The sequence below is a fragment of the Zonotrichia leucophrys genome, chromosome 6, assembly GCF_028769735.1.
Source record: "Zonotrichia leucophrys gambelii isolate GWCS_2022_RI chromosome 6, RI_Zleu_2.0, whole genome shotgun sequence".
Classification (NCBI taxonomy): domain Eukaryota; kingdom Metazoa; phylum Chordata; class Aves; order Passeriformes; family Passerellidae; genus Zonotrichia; species Zonotrichia leucophrys.
The window spans coordinates 25,615,181-25,636,163 of NC_088176.1; the positions used below are offsets into that span (position 1 = coordinate 25,615,181).

Below are 20,983 nucleotides of genomic sequence, written 5' to 3' on the forward strand. Positions count from 1 at the left end.
GGTGTGTGTGTTCAGTGTAGGGCTGCCCCAGAGCCTGGCAGAGCCCCTGCAATGATCCCATCCATCTCAATGGACCTTGCTGCCAGGCTTCTACACTGCACACCTTTGGCCACAGGGCTCACAGCAAAGCTGCTGGGACTGTGCTAAGTAAAATCCATTTCATATTTAAAGTTTCAGTCCCTTCTGTCTCTCTTTGATATCTGTTCTTAAAGGGGGCAGGAAAATTATTGTGCTTCTATCACTTTCATTGTTTAATTTGGACTCTTACACGCTCTATAACATAATTACTGTTAAATATTTATAAATGTTTGCTTTCGTTGCTTGGTTTTAGGAAGGGGGTGGAGAGAGAGCTGCACTTTGAAACACATGCATATGAATTAATTTATTCAGAAAAATTTTTTTTTCAGATAGAAACACAGATATATTTCTTTGGAGGAACTGTGGTTCTGGGAAAGTTAATTATAGGAGAATGTAATTAAGGTTCTGCAATTATAGTTCTAAGTCTCAGTCTATTGAAAACAGCAGCAGTCTGGTGTCACACACAGAAGCATGGATCAGTTTGTAATTAACTAAAAGCCAAGTCTCACATGGTTTAGATTTAATATCCCTTCGAGTTTAATACCTCACCTGTTGCACACAGTGTATGCACTTCAATACAACCTCAGTTCTCCTTTGAAAGCCCTGTGAGCAGGGGCAGAAACGTGTTATTCTGGCATAACATTGGTATGTCTATCTGTATTTCAAAAAAATATTATGGAAATACACCAGGCATTTCGTTACATGTCACTGCTGCTGCCAGTTAATTTTCAAAACCCCAAGAATCTCTATTGTGGAATTGGCAAATGTTACTGTTTTCTCACCAAACCCATTTTAATTCAGTCTTTTCTTGGTTTTGCTTATATATCATCCATATAATACCTACATTGCATGTGAAATTCATTAAAAACATTCACTCCCTTTGTTTTCAGGGTGCAGCCCAGAATATATTTAGGGCCTGAATTACCAAAAAAGGGACTAATGCAACTGATGCGATCTCTCCAGCTATAGTCGTTTGAACAATTATATATAAGCAAAGGAAACAAGAATGGGCACAACCCAAAGGTCTGCACTGTTTTGTTTTCATTTGTTTTTTTTAATTGTCCTCCCTCAGGATTAACACCCCTGATGAGTATTTCATTCATCCTGAGAGCTGGTGTAGAAAGCCCCTCCATGAATGGCTGCAGGTGTGTCTGAGCATAGTGCCAATGTCATTAACCAAGTCTCAGATGTGAAACAGCTGCAGAGCACGCACAGGAAGTTCTAGCACACATCCCAGAAAGCTGCTTGCTCCATTTTTCCCCTGGGTGACATTTCCCAAGGCAGTATCTCTTTCCCTCACCTGGCAGCAGAGTTCCCAGCCCTTCCTCCTCCTCACAGAGCTCCCAGATGCAGCCCTGGGGATGCCAGGAGAGTCCTGGTACGGGATGTGCCAGCTCCACGTGGGCAGGGCGTGTGTGCAGCTCTTGTACAAACCCAGTGCCACCACACAGCAGTTAATCACAGCTCAGTGGCACTGTGCTGGAAGGGAGCCTGCAGTTGTCTCCTGCTCCCTCCTGTCTGACACCTGGCCAGGAGCATGGGGCCAGGGGAAGCCTTTCCAGTTAATTCCTGGTTGTGCCAATGCTGGACACGGCAGTTTCATGCCATTCAGTTTCTCTTCCTTAACTCTTTTTCCACTCATCCCAAAAAGCAGGAGGCACATATGAGTGGAAGGATATTCCTAGTGAGGTCCAGCAGGCTTAAGGAACTTTTGGAATAATACCCTTCAAGTCAGAGCACCTGCTTCCACACCAGATCTAAATGTTGCTTTCCTCATTCATGGACAAAACATATTAGATTCACCATTACCTTGCCTTATTAAATAGTGATAAGCTGATTATAAATAAATTACGTTCTGGTACTGAGGTGATGTCTGTGGTCCTTAGCAACCATGACTGGTAATACAGTAACTCCTAGAGCATTTCTAGAAGTACTAATTTCAGATGGGAAACATCTTTTTTTTTTCCTTTGGTCATTGTTTATTTTATATTTATTATACTTTCCATTTCTGTTTTTTTTAAGTATTTCTTGTAAACAAAACAGAGTTTGGCTTTGAAACAAAATGGAAATGCTGATACAAATTCACTAAGTCGCTTCACAATCATTAAAATCATGTTATAATGTGTGTTAGTGGACGATAAAGGATTTGTTTTTTAAACAGTATTACAGTATCAAGAGAACACAGACATTTGCTCAAGTCCTATATATTATCTCTATTTCCAGCTGAAATCCAATAAAACAAATCAGGCCAGCATTACAAGTATGGGCTATCGAAAAAAAATATTTATTCAGAGGTACAGTGCACTTAAATGCTCTGCTTGTTTGAAGGGGAGTACAGACAATCATTCCTATGTAAATAAACACTACACAACCATGAGTGTTTAATGTTCTTTTTCCCTGCACTTTTTAAAAGTGTTTTCCTAAAGCAACCGTTTGACATTGAGAGTTCTGACACTGAAGGAAGTATCAATCCATTTCCCTGGTAAGAAATGTAGGAATAGAATTCCAAATTTATTTTCAAAGAAAATTAATAATACATTATACTACTTCTGAAATATAATACATATTATGTTATATACGTATAATACTTCTGAAATGTTTTAAAAAGAAATTTCCATTATTCTCATATATGGTGGGTGAAATGAGACTGAGAGAAAAGCAGTGCTTTGCCACTGGCAGATTTGAGAATCCAAACCAGTCTCCAGAGCCTGTTGTCTTCCCCAGGGCCCCACCACAGCCAAGTGCTCCTCTATTTCAGGAGAAAGTGGTGTGTATCTCTTCAGCACAGTTCACTGAATCTCACACAGTGTCCCTGCTGCTGGTTGCTCTGACCACTTGATGTACAACGAGAACTCTTTTTTTCACTCTTTCCAGGTATTCATCCAGTGGTTTAAAAACTCCTCAGAATCCTTCAATAAATATGCAACTGCCTTCAAGAGAGACAACCCCATATTTTAATAACGTGGATCAGAAGGACTTGGTCAGCTATTCCTCTTCAAGGGCCAACTCCGTCCCCATCATCCCGTCTGTGGGCTTGGACGAAGCCTGCATGCAAATGCAAAATGTTCCTGAAGTAACAGGCATCAAATGGTGCAAAAACTCCTATTCTGCTGAACTTGTCAACGTGAGTTCCCCAGTCAGTAATTGTCTAATAGCAGAACAGCACGAGGTGAAAGTCTTGCTGGAAACTGTGCAGGAGCAGATCCGGATGCTGACGGACGCGCGGCGGGCGGAGGACGCGGAGCTGGCGGGCGCGGAGGCGCGGGGCGGCGCGAGCGAGAACACGGCCTTCCTGCCCATGAGCCCCACAGCCAAGGCAGAGCGAGAGGCACACTTTGTCCTCAAAAGTGACACGCAGAGAGACTCGGTACTCACCAAGTGACTCCGCCTGGGGGCTGCGGGAGGGCAAGCGAGAGGTCCGCGCGTTCGACGCTTTGCTGAACAGGAAGGGAGGAAGTTAAATACAAATTATTTATATGCATTAATTTAAGAGCATCTACTTAGAAGAAACCAAATAGTCAATCGCCCTCATATCATAGTGTTTTTTAACAAAATATTTTTTTAAGGGAAAAGTTCCAGGAGGGATGAAGCGTGCTTTTAGATGCTTTCCAGGCAGGATTACACAGTTCCAGTTCCAGAGGACTTTTCCATGGTCCTGTTCGGCTGTCCGAAGGCTTAGGCTATGCATCTTCTTTTCAGTAAAGGCCAAGTACCGTCCTTAGATGCATTTCTGGTTTCAGGGCAGCGCTGCAGTGAGCTGCTGGGCAGGGATTCAGACCCTGGAGAACATGTCCTGTAAGCCCAACACAGACCCAGTCCCCTCTCCCCCTCTGCTCTTGATTCCGGGTTCACATCACGAGATCAGGCACACAGACACCTAGTTCTGAGTTCTGGTACCTGCTGTGGAATGATAACAACGTCCCTGAATTGACCAGATACTTAACTCTTAACATTAATTCAAGGTGTCAGTCGCCCAAAGAAAGTCAAAGGAATAATTTATGAGCTTTGGGATTGGCCAAGAGTGGGAGCAGGATTAGGGTCTATAGAGATTCAGTGAGTCCACAGCTGCTCCATCTTCTGAGCTTTGCCTATCAGAGCTGCCTTGGTGGAGAGTGAGGAAGAACGAGAGGAAATGTATACGTGTGTATAACAACAGGTTTGGTTTTGGTTTCTGGTTTGGTTTTTTTTAAGTGGAAACATAAACTCTGTTGTTCGTTAGCACCCCTCAACATTTCTAAACTTTTACACTTTAAAAGCATTTGTAAGCTCTCAAGGAGCACTTCTCGGTGTGTGTGTATTTTTTTTAAACTTATTTTTTATTATGGCTTGTTCAGAGAAGAGTCAGGGAGATTCCGTATGATCAAAATCCAGCCAGTAAGTGTCCACGCTGCCTAATTTGTTCCTGCATTCAGTTCTCCAGTCACTTTAATTAATTATGGCTTAGGCTTGTGAACTTTAAAGCTTCAACCCTGCAGATGGTTCAGTATGGGCAGGCCCACAGGCATGCAGAGATCTGACTCTGATGGAGCTTTCTAAGAGCAGATGGTTCCACCAAGTCCCTCCCTGCAGGGGATCAAGGCCTTAGAGAGGATGCATCATTCCCTGGTTGCTGTATCCTAATCACACTGTAAGTCCTTTTTGCATTAGCCTTCGAGTCCCTCTTCCCCCCATAAATTGTAACAAAATGTGCCAATTTTGCAATGAATTGGGTTCAGTGAGACACCTTACTGGGTTTATTAGTCTTAAAATATCTCCTTATTCTTGGGGGAAAAAAATCCACTATAATAAATAATCACTAAATAGCCTTCCCTGGTTAGTGCCAGGAGACTGATTAAAAAAAATTTAAGAGTATATACAGAATGTATTAAAATATTCCTTTGAAGCAAAATAATTGTTAGATTTATTAATGTGCCCCAGACTTTCTAGTTCACAAGTCTCAAGACTTCCCAAAATAGCACAATCAATCTCACAGTGCTGTTGTATGTTGAGTCAGAATAAAGCAATATCTTAACCTCTGTCAAGTAAATTTGGAAAAGAAATGCTGAAGGTGTATGTCATTTTTTTTTTTTGTTAAGGCAGTAAAAAATTTTATTTTTGACTGTCTTCATTCAGCAAGTCTTATTTTTGGTTGCTTTTGTGGTTTTGGGGGTACTTTTAAAGATAAAGTTGATGAAATTGTCCTGTTTACAGAATTTTCTATGGCTGCAATCTTTGCTGTGTGTTTTCAACAGAAATGTATTTGAGAGCCTACTATTGTTTTATGCCCCAGGATGGAGTGTGAGGTGTTCAGACTCCATTCTGCAAAGACAGAGCTTTTGTTGTAGCAGTGAGGGGGGATCCCCGTGGGGTTTGGGCTCACCCTGGCATTTCCCTGCCTTATGTGGTGCCTGGGCACAGTCTCACTGTGCATGAGCTGAGCTGGCTGTGGTGGGCATGGCCCTGAGCCCATACCAGATAAACCCTCTGAAAGGCAGGGTGCATCAGGTGGGGCTCAGCTCTGCACCCCTACAGTCATTGGACCTTTCTGTCCACACCACTTGCATCCCCCATCTCAGGACATGAGCAAAGGGAGCTTGCCTCTGCCCATAAGCCCTGTGAACATACCTGAATTTTCCTATTATATGAAAACTGGGTGCTATATAAACCTCGGGTTCAACAATTTTCAAGCGGTGATCACAAGTAATGAATCGTTCACCATTAATTTCTTCGGGATGATCTTTCTGCAGTACAGTGCAGAATACTGCCCAAACTGATGCTTAAAAATTCAGATGCAAGATTTTCCCTCCCCCAAGCTCTGCAAATTCACCTCTGGCAACATAATGGGAACACACAGCAAGATTTCAGCTGAAGAAAGGCCATGCCTTTAGGGAGAGAACATGTTCATGCAGCACCCCCAAAAGACCCAGAAAGAGGAGACAAGCGATGTATTTAAGAGAATGGAATGTTTTACTGAATGATAGCTGAAGATCTGAAATGGTGAGGAAATCTTTGGTTGATGTTAGAGATACGATCTTGTACTCAGCAAAGGATGTGTGACTGTTATATGTTAACTGTTCTATTCAGTTCTCAGCATGTTTGAATAGAGAGACGTTAATATTAACCACTGACAGACTAGTGTATTATTTGTTCAGAGCATCGCTTCAGATCTTACTGAAACTGTCATTGTTTGCAGAGGAAAACAAAAAGGGTTGAAAACATCCAACTAGGTAGCCTTAATGTTGTTTGTGTGCTTTTCTAATGCAACTGTTTTCCTCTGTGGACCTTCCTGTTTTACAGTGAATGGGGCAACATTTTCTCTGAGGTCTGACAATTGATTGTGCAAAGCATCCATTTGAAAGTCGTACTGAAACAGCCAACATGGTAGGCCAAATTTTGCTTTGCTTCTGGTCCCACTGAACTCGTGGATTGGAAGGGATGCAAGTCATTGAGAAATGCAATTAATTCCTAAAGTACATCTGTTCCCAGCCTTGGAGACAGTCTGTAATCCCCCTGGAAGAGGCTCTGAACTCAGTCGTTTATGTGGATCATAATTAAAAATTTTATCTGACCTGTGAAGTTCCAGGTGTAGTCTGGTGTGAAAATTTGCACACATAGCATTGCATTCAAACAAACTGGGAGAGCAGCTGACTAAATAAATTGAACTTGCTCTGAACTGAGCAGAGAGAAAGCCTGTGTCTCCAGCACAGCACCATGGAGAATTGTGAGAGGTATATATCCTGATCCTTTTTTAAAATTCATTTTTGTTTACAGTTTCTTCAAAAACAATCCAAAATAACCCTAAATAAATTAAAAACCAGTAGAACAATGCCAGCATTTGAAATAGGAGATGTGGGTAAGTATGGGCACATTTTTAGTGTTTACCATTGAAAACCCCTTCAGTACCCCAAGGCCCAAAGCTGGAATGTTGTCATTTCTCCAGGCACATGTTTAGACCAACAAATGGTTCTGTGGAACGCGAGCCCTTCAGAATGCCTTTGGTACCTGGCTGCGCTCTCAGCTGCTGTGGTCAGTGCAGCAATGGCAGCAGCTGTTAACTGAGGATCACATCCCAAATCCGTGCTGCTTGATGCCCACAAAACTTAGCAGTCTCCCCTGTGATGTCAGCACTGCTACACAAAAGGCTTTATTTTGCCTTTGAGCATCCCAGCAGAGTGTGAGCCCTCTCAGCTCCTTGGCTGGTGATAGGCTTGGGTTGCCAGCTCCATGTGGCACAGGCTGAGTGTCCCTGGCCAGGCTCAGCAGCAGGGAACTTGGGATCAGTGTGGCTGATGCCAAAGCCACTCAGCAGCACCCTTCAAGTTTGAATTTTGAAATCAACAGGGAGCTGATGGCATGTGCTTATGACCAAGCATGTGCTCAATATGCGCCCAAATTGAAATGTTAGAAATTGATTCACACCTACTTCTCATGTAAGTAGGGAGAAAATCTGGATTCCTTTTCCCAATTTATCCCCAGGTTCCTGTAGTCTCCTTTTGGACGTTACTTGAACATTTCTTAGTCTTATAAGAAATTCTGAAAATGAATACCAAAGAACTCTGAAAGAGTCCTACTTGCAGTAAATAAATTTGAAGCTTGAAGGAGCAGACCTGGAATAAAAACTGTGTTTGAAAGTGGTATTAATAATAATTGCCTTTCAATAAAATGAAATTTCCCAGTAAACTCCTTACCCCTATGGAAAACAATGAGTTTATAAAGTGATTTATTATCTTGTCATGAATTTAAAATATTTATCTTCAAGGAGATTGGGAAACAGCAAATATTTAGTATAGATTTTTCAGTTTTTTGTGATTTTTTTTGTTTTTATTTTATTTCAGCAGCTTAACAGGTCAATGAACCCATTATCTGTATTGTCTGACACATAGTCATAAAGTCTCCTCTTTTGTGGTCCAAAAGCTGCAATGATAGATTTCCTTAAAGAGATCAAGATTTTATCTAATTTTATTTTAAAATTGTTCATAGAATAATACAGTTATTTATCTTGCTGAAAATATAAAGTGATGCAAACTTTTTTTTGGTTCTGTACTGCATTATTGCTGAATTCACAGCAAGATTGTGCTTCCTTTGTTTTGATGTCTACTTACAGGAAAACAACTGACACCCAGTTTTCTGGTTTAGACTTGGTGTGGGAATTAGTAAGGATAAGAAGATTTTTAGAAAGTTGGGAAAGTAGGTTTTAGAAATAGAAGGTGAAAAGGGAAAAAAGCCAACACAACTTGGCACTTCCAAATCGTGGTATCAGGCAGGATTTCTGTATTTTCCACAGGAAAGTTCAAACATTAAATAGAGATCAAAAAGCTACAACAGAAGTAAAATTACTAATAAAGTAGGCCTGTGTTTGGTTTGTGGGTTATTTTTTCATTTTTATTCCATGGCAATCAGAGGATTGTGCCAAAGGAATTGGAAGTCTCTTGCAAGAGATACAGAATGTATTAATAGTGTCTTGCAAGAAATACAGAATTTGTTAGAGACAGTGGAAAGTCATCACCATAGCCCCAAACAAGAAAAGCCACAGTGGAGGAGGAAAGAGTCATCCAGTGTCTGCTGCAGGGGATGAGAGTGCTTTCATCTTAACAGTAAAAACCACTGCAGTTGTTTACTGTTGAAAGGTTTACCTGCTAGGAAAGGTAAATTATCTGAATTTATTAATGACCACAGTGGTAGTGTTTGATTAAAGGAAAACGCGCAGAAATTTCCATTTTTTTTCCTGCTTGCCTTGTCCCTTGGAACAAATCTAATTATGTTTTGGTTCTGTATTAAAGCACTGTTTCCAGTGCTTCAGAGACAGAGTGCTCACACCTCACTGACAGCCTGCACTGACTCTTCCTTGCTTGAAAGGATTTAGCAGTTTCCTCTTTGATCAACACTCCTGTAAACAAGGAGTGATTTTTCTAATACCCCACAAGGCGGTTCTTGTGCCAGTTTTCCCAGATAAGTAATAAAAATACAGCAAGACCACCTATAATTCTATTTTTTTTTCTTTGTAATATAAGAAACTATATATAATACTTGACAGCTGTAATGGAGAAGGGTTATTGATGACTGAAGTATGTAAATAAACTGTAGGATATAACGTATGTCAGCAGCATGGAAATCCTGTAATTGTCCCATAGCTTGTGATAACCCATTCTCTTCACACCATCAGGAGAGGTACATGCAGTTTATAATTTGCTTTCCTTGAGGGGACCATGGTCTGTACCACATCACTGCAGTGACTGGGCACTGATGTACCTCTGTCCTTATTTCTTGCAGTGCAAGAGCCACTTCTGTGCTGTCCATGCCTGCTTTGGTCTAACTGAATTCACTGAATTTGTAACCTTTCAGCTTCTTCATTCACATTTGGTTTTACCTTGCCCTCAGAATCAAGAGTATCAGCCTGACATTTGGGACCCTGAATAAATTTATGGCCTTAAACATTTTAATGCACTTAACATTTGTCTGCTTTAGTTTGACCTGAGGGGAAAGCTCTCTCCTTGAAGAAGGATTTATGCAGCCCGTGCTGCAAATCACTTTCCTGCCATTCCTTCAAGGAATATGGAACAAGAGCTCCCAGTTGTGTAAATATTTGGAAACAAAAAAAACCCCAAATAATAATAGAGGACTATAAAAGAATACTACTAATAATTAATATTCTAAAACAAACAATAGTTCCTTGCCTTCTCTGGAATACACAATTGTAGTTAAGGTTATCAAGATGCATCAGAGACATGAAGAAGTGAGGCTGGTTTGTAAGTCATATGTATTTTCTGAGGAAACCCAGGTTTGGAGTTTCCCTTGCTTACATTGAGATGATTTTTCATAGCATGAAATCCACTCCTATACATTGCATACCTCAGCAGAAGCAGGGCAGAAACACAGTGCAGGCTTCACTTTGGCTTTCTGACTCAAGTTAAACTCTCTTGCTTTAGATTATCTCTGATCTCTTCCAGGAAATAAATGGATATCCAAAAAGAAAAGAAGAGAGACTTGAATACTTGATTTAATTTTTTTTAATCAAAAATCAACCAGTTACTATTGAGACTGGAGCCATCTGCTGAACTGAAATGTTCTAGAAATAGCTGAGGCTTTCCCTGTTCTTGATGGGGCAAACAGAGCTGGCACAAGCATTACCACCCTCACCACCCCAGCAAGACACACTGGGAACAACTGGAGAACAGGGTAGGGAGCTTCTCCTGATGTAGCACAGGTCTTTCCATGGCTGAGGACAGATGGAATTTGTGTCAGGCCAGATCCACATCATCTGAAAACCTTGCCTTTTGTTTCTTTCTCAGATGATTCTCATTTCACTGAAATCCTTAACTTAAAAACAAACTAGTGCAAATTTCACAATTTGCGCTAGTTTGTTTTTAAGTTAAGGATTTCCAAATTCTGCAATCCTTTGATGTAACTTGTATTATGTTAACTTTTTTTTTTAAATCGGATGTTGGAAACCTAAATTACAAATATTGATATTTAAATATTGATAATAGGAGATGACTGAGATCTGTGTTTATGTTTGTCTCCTGATCTTTTTGAAGAGTTCCCAGCTTGTTGCAGGGATGTTGGACTAGATGACTTTCCAACCTGAATTATGCTAACAATGTTCAAATTAGTTCTTTCAAGTTGCCCACAAGAAGCTGGATATTTCTGTGTGCATCAGTGATAACTTTGGGTTGTAAAGGTAAATAAGATATTGGACTACATAAAACTTCAGGTCAGACTCTGGTGTGGCACAAGTGGCAGCTGTTTCCCTGCAGCACAGTTCATGTGAAGGCTCCCAAAGGAGGGTATTTGTGGTTGCTCAGCAGTGGAGCTGCCTGAAATAAACCCCAGGTCTCCACCTGTGCAGTGCCAACCTCTGCTCCTTTCCAAAGGTGACCCACAGGGTGTCTGAGCTCCTCCACCAGTGACTGTGCCAAAAGGCAGGTGTCAGCACTGACTTCCGTGAAGGCTCCTCTCATTAAATCAAAATGAAAAAATATGAGCTAAAAATTGATGGGCTGGATTCTCCCAGGTATTGCCAGGTTATATGGAGTGCCAGCAGCAGTGCTGATTTACAGTTTCTGAGCCTGTGGCCTGTGGTTTGACCTAATTCATTAGTTCCCACCACCTGAGCTGGGGCAATTTAAGCAGAAATGTCTCTGCCCATCAGGGTAACTTCAGAGAATAGTTAAAGCAGTTTGATTCCAACTAACCTCATTTTTTTTACTTCATTGTATATTCTCCTTGATTATTGCAGAGGTGAAGATGCTTCCAAAGTCTTAAAATTGTCATTGCTGATCTGTCTTTGCCAGAGCTCAGCCGCAGTTCTGACTCCAGTTCTACAGATCAGAGCTGGCTCTTGCAGTCCAAAATCATGTATGTACCATAGAATAGTTTGGTTTAGAAGAGACCTTGAAAGATACTTATTTCCATCTTCCTTGCAATGGGCAGAGACACTTTACAGTAGATCAGGTTACTCCAGCCCCATCCAACCTGAAGCTGAAAACTTCCAGGGATGGGTAGCCCCAGCTTCCCTGGGCAGCCTGTGCCAGTGCCTCCCAGAGAACAAACAGTACAGGGAAAACTCTCCATGCTTGTTCTGCAGCAATTGTCTGCATTCAGATCTTGACACAATCAGGCTGATCGTTCACATTATCACTTTTATTTAACAAAGCTATCTCTTGTATGGAATTTCCATGCTGCTTCTCCGGATGTTATATAGAGAAGCATGAAGGCAAATTCAGCTTGTCTGCATTTTCATTTCAGATAACAATGGTATGTTTTTTTCCAAAGCAGGTCAGGAGACCGACTCTAAATTTCTGAGCTGCCTGTGGGGAGCAGGGTTATTCTGAACAGGGTTTGTCCATGTGCTTTCTTATCCAATCTTTCTTTCCAAGAAGCTCTCTTTCTTCCGACAGCTCTTATTCCCGAAAACTTCTAAAACCTTAAGCAAAGCTAAGGCAAGAGATGTGCTCTTGTCTTCTTTGCAGAAGGGACAGGGGCATCAGTAAGGGCTAATTACCAAAAACTTCTTCAGCTGATTCCATTAGCATTTGCACAGACAGGTGATGCTAAAATGACTCTGTATGGTTTGGTCACCCTTATTTGCAGGCTGTGACATAGATAAACTGTTTTAAATTGTCTGTGGTTTGCAATATCTTGGGCAGACTTTCAGAATGCTCAGGACAGCATTTGCCACTCTCCTTAGCTTCCATCTCAGTTTCATTTGCCTGAGGGATGTTTCTGTGACATTGGCCAGGGGGCTGCACCAAGTCCCACATCACCTTCTGGCAAGCAGGACCAACCAGCCCTTCCTGCCTTCCTGAAGCCTTGCAGGCAATGGTCTGGGTGGTGAGGAGCATCCCACAAGCTCAGATCCCTCTTTGGACAGGGAATAGGGTTTACAGTGGGGCAGGACTATGATGCTAAAAATGAAAAACTCTCCTAAGGTTTTGGGCAACTTGGAAAAACACCCTGGAAATCAGAGTCCTTTTAAATAAGGCTCCTGTCTAGCCTCATAGAAATTGGCAGCAAAGTTGTGATTTTCATTTCAGTTTCACTGGTAAGTAGTGGAGTAGCTTTGCATTTCCATTAATTTAGAGCTGTCTCTAGGTGGCTTCATAGAGCAAAGAGAAACCCATCACTGTGGGAGTGGCTGTGCTCTAGGAAGGTGCTGTAGCTCATGGGCAACTTTCCATCCTTGTGGGCAGGATCTGGGCACCAGCACACTGCCTGTCTTCCTTAATTAGCTGAGAGAAGACCAGGCAGAGCCCTGTGCTCCTCGCTCACAGGCTGCTCATGTGGCCTGGAGCAAATCCCTACACTAAAAGCACTTGGACCAGAAGTGATGGAAATGTGGTTTGTTCACTGTGAATATCCAGCTGGGATAGTTGGAATAACTGCAAGGGAAGAATTGCCTTTGCAAATCATGTGCCTGATTTACTGGTTAAATAGTTTTTCAGTCCTCCCTATTTAGTCAACAAGGACATTAAGATGTCCAGAAACAAAAGTGGAATGATTGGTTCCCAGTATAAATCTTATTGGTCACAAATCCAATATTTCAGATTTTTTGCTCAGCACTTTAGCAAGCAGAGTCAATCAGGCTTCATTTAAATCAATGAACTCCTATTGTAGACTTAAACCTGATTTCATGCTTTCCTTTATTGGTCACTAGATCTTTTCTATATCACATAAAATTATGTTTACCTTATAACTGATCTGTAGATATGCCTGAAACAGCACCTAATGTGAACATAAAGTCAATGTTCTCAATGCTAGGGCGAGTCTTGTGAAAACTTTTTTGCAGCCGAAAGTCTTGAACCATTCACTGAAATAAGACAACTATTTGATTTCAACAAACTGGATTTTGTTGTCAATAAAATCACTGATAAACACTTGAGTTGGATTTGGGACTTCTGAATATATATATATATGTAAAGCTACATGCACAAACTTTTTTTTAGATCACAGAAATGAATGCTCCAACTTAAAGTTTATTCATCTAAATAGCTGGAGAAAATATCCACTTAATCACATAGTCTAAACACATTGAAGTAGGGGGAAAAAGGTGTTCATTTTCACCTGTGTTTATTTTTTCACCAGTAAAAACAAATAAAAAGACAAGAAAAATAATCATAGTGCCTATGACAAAGATTGTGTTTCAAGAAGTGTGCAATGTGTACCACGATTACTTTAATTACTGCAAATGGAAGCTGCTTTTAGACTGAGTTTGGTTGAAAGGAAATATCCTTAGAAAAACTGTCACGCAGAATCCCAGGAAATGTTTTGGTTCAATATGTTTGGCCTCCATTTTTGTGGAGCTGTACATTCCTGTCCATGGTTCTAAAGGATAAAAAAAGAACTTATTTCAGAATCAATCTGTATTTTGACTCGTTTTTGTGCTCCCCTCACCCAGGCTGGTTTACCATATGTGTAAGTGAAGCTGAACAGTGTCATTTTTTATTTAGTGCCACAAATGAATCTTATGGCCTTCCCCAATTCAGTCCTTTTCCCCTGCTCAAGTGGTGTGTTCCTGCTGTCTGCAGCCATCTCTCACTCAAAGCAGAGGTTTCATTTGTTCTCAGAGCCACAAAGAGAGTTGGGACAGACCCATCTGGAGATTCCAGCTCTCTTCATGCAGCCTCACTGGTGGGAGGATCAGTGGGGGTTGGAGACAACAATTTACAGGGATCTCTGACATCTCAGCACACACAGAGGCACCCACCTGGAAAACCCAAGCCTTTTGCTGCTGAAGTCAGTCCTTCCAGTCTTACCTGCAAGCCTGTCAGCTCTGGGCTAAATGAACCAGGTAGAAAGGCTGAACTAGCCAAAATAACACATTCTCCAGGAGGACCAACCCAGAGGAGAGGCAGAGATGGCAGTGTCTTCCATTCTGGAGCCCCAACCAAAAAAAAAAAACAACAAAACAAACTACAGGTTGTTTGCAGAATGGCTTCTTACCTGAACACAGTGAAGGTATCTCAGCAGCAGCCAAGGGGATGGGGCAGAATTTCAGTGTCACACACCCAGCACCAGCCAGGGGCTGCCACAGTGGGTACAGTGCCCACCCCTGCTCACTGCCTCACGTGCTGCTTTGCATGGCTGTCCCTCCCTGTCCCTTGTGCCCAGGGTCACGTTTTTGAGCACATCCCCACAAGTGTGTGCTGAACCACCTCATGATGAGCTTATTCCTCATCCAAACCCTAAGGAGGCTTTCTGCTCAAGTGCTTCCACAATGTGTCTCTGGTGATGCCAGGACCCCTTGGCAATACCCTGAGTTTTTGTGGGTCCCTGGCATCACCAGCTCTGCCCATGGTGTGCTGAGCACCCTGAACCCAGGCAAGGGAAGGAGGGTGCAGGGCTCTGGGTCCTCCCCAGCTCCACTCCTGCTCAGTCCAGCTCCCCCATTACTCCTGGATGCTGTCTTGAAGATCCTCAAGTTCCTGCTGCACTTGGCCTTTTTGTGTTGGCTTTTCTTTTTCTGTGTGGTTCAGAATAGCTCTTGCATCTGATATTTGGCTTCTGCTTATGCCTGATTTTTGCTTGCAATCCGCCTTACTTGAGCAGTGTTAGCCCAAGTGCTTTTGAACACACTGATGTTACAAAACAGCAAAAAAAGGAGTTTTACTTTCAAACCTGCCCTTCCAGGCACCTCATACCCATGGGACACAGGCACTTGGGTGAGTTTGATGAAGTCCCCTGGGTTAAGAAAGAGGGTTTCCCTTTTGCTTGGGGCTCTGGGCAGACTTGGGTGGTTGTTAATGGTGCCCCAGATGAGGCTCCCACCCATGGGCAGCCCACACCTGTGTTGGGTTGAGCTGATCTCCTGGTTTGCAGTCACAGCTGTAACCGCTGAGGACACCCTTTGTCTCCCCACCTTTCAGGTTTCTTCTCCTGGTGTGCCTGCACCAGAAGGGTCCTGTCTTGCTGGGAGGAGGCAGCTCTGGAGGTATGGTTGTGGTAGGAGGCTTTTTTTCCTAAATGTGATTTTTTTTTTTTTTAAGGCATTTAGGTTTGTTTCTTTTTCTCCTTTTGGGTTGTGTTGACTATTTCCTGGAGTAGGTATTTTATTTCTTCAATGGTGTAGTAACCTAGTTTATTAGACTGAGTAGAGATTAAGGTAGTTAATACCATTTAGAGCTATGGTTGATTGTTTTGAAAATCTGCATGCTGATAAAAGAAAATCTCCTTAGACTTCTCCTAAACACAAGAGTAAGATTTTTGTTTCCTCCTTTGCAGAATTCAAAAATCTGAAACTTACTTAGAGCGCAGTTTGTGCTGTGATAGGCACTGCTTGCAGTCTGACCATCCCAGAAAACATCCTACATGCAGGGAATTCTGTGAATTTTCAAGGGCTCAACTTCAAATATAACAAATAAGAATGATGAGAGAAACTCGTAATATTCCTTTTAAGAGTCATGTTTGATACTTACTTAAAACTCCATGTTTTTATGGTATGCCCTTTGCCAAAGGCACATTAACTGTGAGTTCTTTCCGAAGCAAGGCTGCAGCAGGTATCCCACAGCATCAGGAATGCCTTGGGATGGTCTGTACCCTAAAAACTAAAACCACTTTGCTTAGGCAGTCATCTGCAGAGCAAAACCTTGCCTCAAATCACTTAAATATTTTTAATTCATACTCTTCACATGGCAAGCTGTTAGAAATGCCTACATGTACCTCTCGAGCTACAGTTGAAGTTATGTCTACTGAAATTAATGGGAAGCTCTGCAGTTGCTTACTAGCTAAATGCTTATAGGGATGTCAATGGTTCTGTGCAAAATAAGTCTTACTGTAAGTATCTTTTTTGCCAGGGCTTGCACAAGGAGGTCACAGTGGAGTGCTTGCTTGCTTGCAAAATGTTTCTGCTCCAGCACAGCTGAATCAAAGATGATGGTGGAGCTGATTTGTCTCAGGTGTAGCACTGTTGCCCCCAAAAAATTGTTTCCTACTAATTTAATGCTGCTTAAAATAGTGTGCTTATGTCTAGAGGTTCTGGATGTTTTTTAACCTTAAGTCAAAGTGCTTGTTTCTCTTTACTTTTTCTCCTTCAGTACAGTGAGAGACGAAATTAGAGTTGGGCAGGCAGCAAAAGAGCAGTCACTCACAAAATCCTGGTTTGCCCTCTGTGTGATTGTGTCATTGTTATTTAAAAGCATTGTTACTATAAGATTTACTGAGATGCAAAGAGGAGGCTGACATTTTGGGAGGCTCTGGCAGTGGGCAGCAGAGGAATTGAAGGAAGTCAAGGCCTGGGGAAAGGGTGGGTCTCACTTAGGATGAAGGCATATTTTGGGATAGCCTTGTGCCAAGGACTTGGAGGACAAAATCTGTGAACCTGCTGCATATCCAGATGAGTATAAACCAGGTGGAAAGTTCCAGGTGAGCAAATGGGAGCTGCTTGCAGAACTAGGTGGGAGAATCTACTCTGAGAAAAAGACTTCTTGGTAATTATCAACCAGAAAAACAGGTGGCTCTGAATATAAATTTTTACTCAGCATAATCACCTGAGAGCAGAACCAGAGAGGGATTATTTGCAGGTGGAGGCTGTGATTAGTGGTGCCTGGGTGTTCTTGGCCCACAGCTTTACCTCCTAACTCTTCAGACTGACAGGTGGCTTGGACTAGGAATGATGGATGAAGTAGACTGAATAATCCAATGGAAAGATGAGGATTTTCAGCAGAGCTGATTTATTTTTCAAGAATCAAAGAAACTAGAGGGGGAAAAAAATGCTGTTTAGTTTGAGATATTTGGTTAGTTATTTTACTTGGGTTTTTTTCTCCTGAAGTCAGGCCAGAGAAAGCTACAGGGACTGAATTTTAGGAACTAACTTAAAACTAGTTCCTATAGCCTGGGATGGTGCTGACTCTCCCATCAGACCAGGTACTGCAGGCATACACGTGCCTGTCATGCTGCACTCTGCAGCCCTCTCTGGTAGCAGTCTCTTCCCATTACCTCTCTTGTTTCAGAACATGTTCCAGTGCAATGGGCCTGGGCTCATGGGAATAGAGAAAATTTGGCTTGCCCCAACAGATCATACAAATGCCTCCAGCTGCAGCATGTCCCCTGCTTTCTCTGTGGTGTCCTACATGGAGTTGCCAATTGCCCTTCTCAGAACTTCTCCTATGGCATCTCATGCTCTAGTTCATTTTCTATTCATGTTTGATAGGTTGCTGATGTTTTTCTAAAAATAGAGCTGCTATTCTATGTTGGGATTTATATCAGGAATAACAGCTATGACAGCTATTCAGGATTTTCTTTCTTTAAAAAAAAAGATAGTTGTGGGTTTGGCCAAGTCTTCAGGAAATCTGATGCTTTTTGATTGCTTCTCTTAACAGGCTATTTTACCATTGACTGTATTTTACCATTGACTATATCTGTTTTTGACCCAAACTCTGCAGGGTATGCCTTGCTCTGGAAGATTCCTTAATTTGAATTGAACAGCATTTATGAATTTATTGGTGATAATTTTTACTGTAAATGTAGCAAGGTATAGATACATAACTTCTGGTTTCACATCCAATGAACTTTTTATTCCTACCTAGTTAATTATGCCAATGTAGTTTAAATTCTCTAGCACAGAGCTTTTTCTCACCATGAATTAAATGGATTAACCTTTCTTAGAAAGATGTGCCTAATTATATTACTGTACTGGGCTATTAAATCCTTTCCTCACTAAGTTACTGTTTTTATATGGCCACAGTGACCTGAAGTAATTACAACCCCAGTTTTACTTGAAACCTTTCAGTTTAGCACTCCTCTGATGAAATATACTGCTTCTACTAATGTCTTACAAATACTGGGAAGGAATAACAGTGCACAGAGAGAATTTCAATCAGCACTATCAGGGTAAAAGCTGTGGATACCCTAACATAATAGTATTCCTTTTCCCCCCTACATTATCCCTGAGGTAATCACATGCATGTTTGAGAAGGAAGTAAGTGTTCCCTATTTGCATTTGTTAGATTTCTTTTGTGTACATTAAATACTTTACCTTATTTTTCCACCATCTTCAACTAGATAAAATAATGATTTACTGCCTTTTTGAAGTCTGAGGCTGCCTAGGGTCCAAAATTCACCATGCCAAAGGCTGAATTTCTCTTTCTTGTGTTTAGAAGCATAAAATGTTGGGCTGCTGTTGTGTGCAAGAAGAGGTGTTGGCTGAATACTTGCTGATTGTCTAACACCTGATTTCTTATGTGGGCAAAGCCTCCTTCAGTCCATTTCTGTGAAATTAAATGGGGAGAACTCAAAGGGGTTTGTCACCAGAGAGGAAAACGTCTCACCTGAGTTTCATGAAAGATGCATCATGAAGCCAAACAGGAATGAAATCCATGATTTATGGATTAAATATCACTTTAATCAAGAAGACATTTTAAGTAGCCAGCTTAATCATTGTCATCAACTTCATCAGGGTGATTGAAGCCATCATTACTTTAGCAACTGATTAGCAAGAGCTGGATGTGGTCTTTCTACTAATGCTGGGGCTGCTCATTAAGCAAGGTGTCAGAGGTCCCTGACACTGCCTCTGCATGATCTGCCCTGGTGCTTTTGCTGTATTTTGCTGGAAGGGTATGTGGATTTTTCCTTAGATTAAACTTACTGTGTAATTCAAAATAATTGCTATTTTGTATTACAAATGCATAAGTATTTGCATGAAGCTTGTTGATGAAAGCAGAGAGTGCAGAGGTCTGAGAGCTGGTGATCAGTTTATCCATGATTATAAAGCCTAAGAAACAATTTAAACACAGTTTTAAAAATAAAATCTAAGAGAAAGGATTGGAGGTTTCTGAAGGAAAATAAAAATGCATCTAGACAATGCAAAATCCCATGGCAATGCATGGTGGAGGGGACAGGTGGTTGTTTTGTGCTCTGAATAAAAGCAATATTGGGCAAGATTACCAAAATGAGAGTCAGTTTGAAAGTTAATGTATATACTTCTCGGTCTGGAATAAGAATATAAGAAGAAACATTATTCATGTGTAGCATCCCCCTGGGGTATTTGGGATGGGTAAAGGGGAAAAAATGGAGTTTTTCTGTTAAGTACTCTAGAAAATGCCACTTAAGATACAAGCAGTGAAGTATTAAGAAGGCTTCAGGAGCATAAAAATGAGTCTGATAAGCAACTAAAATAACTATAGAAAGAAACTATATAGGAAGTTACCTGTAGAGATGATGAATACAGCCAGACAGACTGGGTGGGGGTGCTTTCTGTCAAACTGAAGATAAATTATGCCTGGTTAGGAAAGCAGCCCTCTTGCTCTAGTTTTCAGATTATTTTCTTCCCTTTTTTTTTCACACTTCCCCCCCCCAAGCTCTTATTTTTAACTTCACAATGCTAGCAAAGAATTGGGAAGTCAATCAAAGACACAGGTACTAGCAGTTTTATCTATTTTTTATGTATTTAATCTATTTTTACTAGCAGCCCTGAAGGAATTTATATCTAATTACTCATATAATTCAGGTTTTGCCTTGGATTTTTGATGGGGATTAACAGTTGGCCTGATATTATTAAAGCAAAACCAAGATAAACATTTTTCCAAAAATGTTTCCCTGCACATGGGGAAAAATTGAGCAGCTCTCAGCTGAATGTGAGTGAGACTTGAAGATTTGTAATCCAAGTGTGGTGATTTTTGACAAAGACTGGTGATCTCATCTGCATTCAGATGGAGATACAGGAAAGGAAGCCAAGGATATTTTTTGTCATTCTGCAATAACCACTGAGGGAAAGGCAATCATTCCCAGCCCCAGCAGTCTCAAAGATGCAGCAACCACAAGTAACAAGGAGGGCCCTCAGCAATACACAAAACACTGTGGAGGGACACAGAATTTCAATTTAGTTTCATAATGTATGGAACAACTTTAGTTTGAAACTAAAAGAGGCATTTTGTTTATCTTTGTGTTACAAACTGAGTTTAATATCAGGCAGAACTGAAAGTGATGTGGAGAGTTTAGTGAATGTGGGAAAAGCAAAGATAAAGGGGTTAGAAGGGTTCTTGGACAGGAGGACAGGAAATGGCTTCCTTACATTACTTCTCATATTGAAAATCATGTTCTTGTCATCTTGACAGATGTGGGAGACCACCTGAGACCAAGACATGCACTGATTTAACACCCATCATCTCTTTCCTTTGTGGGGCAGGAACACTTGTGTCAATCCTGATCATCTTTCTGTGAAAGGCATTTTCCCAGCTGTGATGGCATCTTTCCAGTACCAGATCTTCCAGGGCTTTTCTGGCTCTTTGGTGCCATATGTATGGCTTGTTGAGGTCTTGAATACTTGCTTTCATTATTAGTGGGATATTTCCCAGAGTGTTGGGTTCTTTAGATTCACACAAGTGGCTTGACAGCTGTTACAATATTTTGTTGCATGGAGAAGAGCCCCTCCAAATCAAAGCAGCATTCTCTGCATCCCAGGGAACATGGAGATGATATTTTGGAGCCTGAAGCT

The 20,983-nt window shown here is 41.3% G+C and overlaps 1 protein-coding gene and 1 long non-coding RNA gene across 8 annotated transcripts in view; both read left to right on the forward strand.

Moving 5' to 3' along the window:
• The window catches only part of NRG3 (neuregulin 3), a 501,669-nt gene extending 488,798 nt beyond the window's left edge, over positions 1 to 12,871 (forward strand). For all 7 annotated transcript variants that reach the window (XM_064717135.1, XM_064717136.1, XM_064717133.1 and 4 more), the window contains one exon: positions 2,953 to 12,871. In XM_064717135.1, coding sequence (XP_064573205.1) covers positions 2,953 to 3,460 — 508 coding nt within the window. In that variant the 3' untranslated portion in view covers positions 3,461 to 12,871. The remainder of the gene's footprint in view (positions 1 to 2,952) is intronic.
• A 2,312-nt stretch (positions 12,872 to 15,183) lies between these two features.
• LOC135449634 (uncharacterized) overlaps positions 15,184 to 20,983 on the forward strand; it is a 55,974-nt gene continuing 50,174 nt past the window's right edge. The window contains exon 1 of the long non-coding RNA XR_010440792.1: positions 15,184 to 15,484. This is a non-coding gene — a long non-coding RNA (uncharacterized LOC135449634). The remainder of the gene's footprint in view (positions 15,485 to 20,983) is intronic.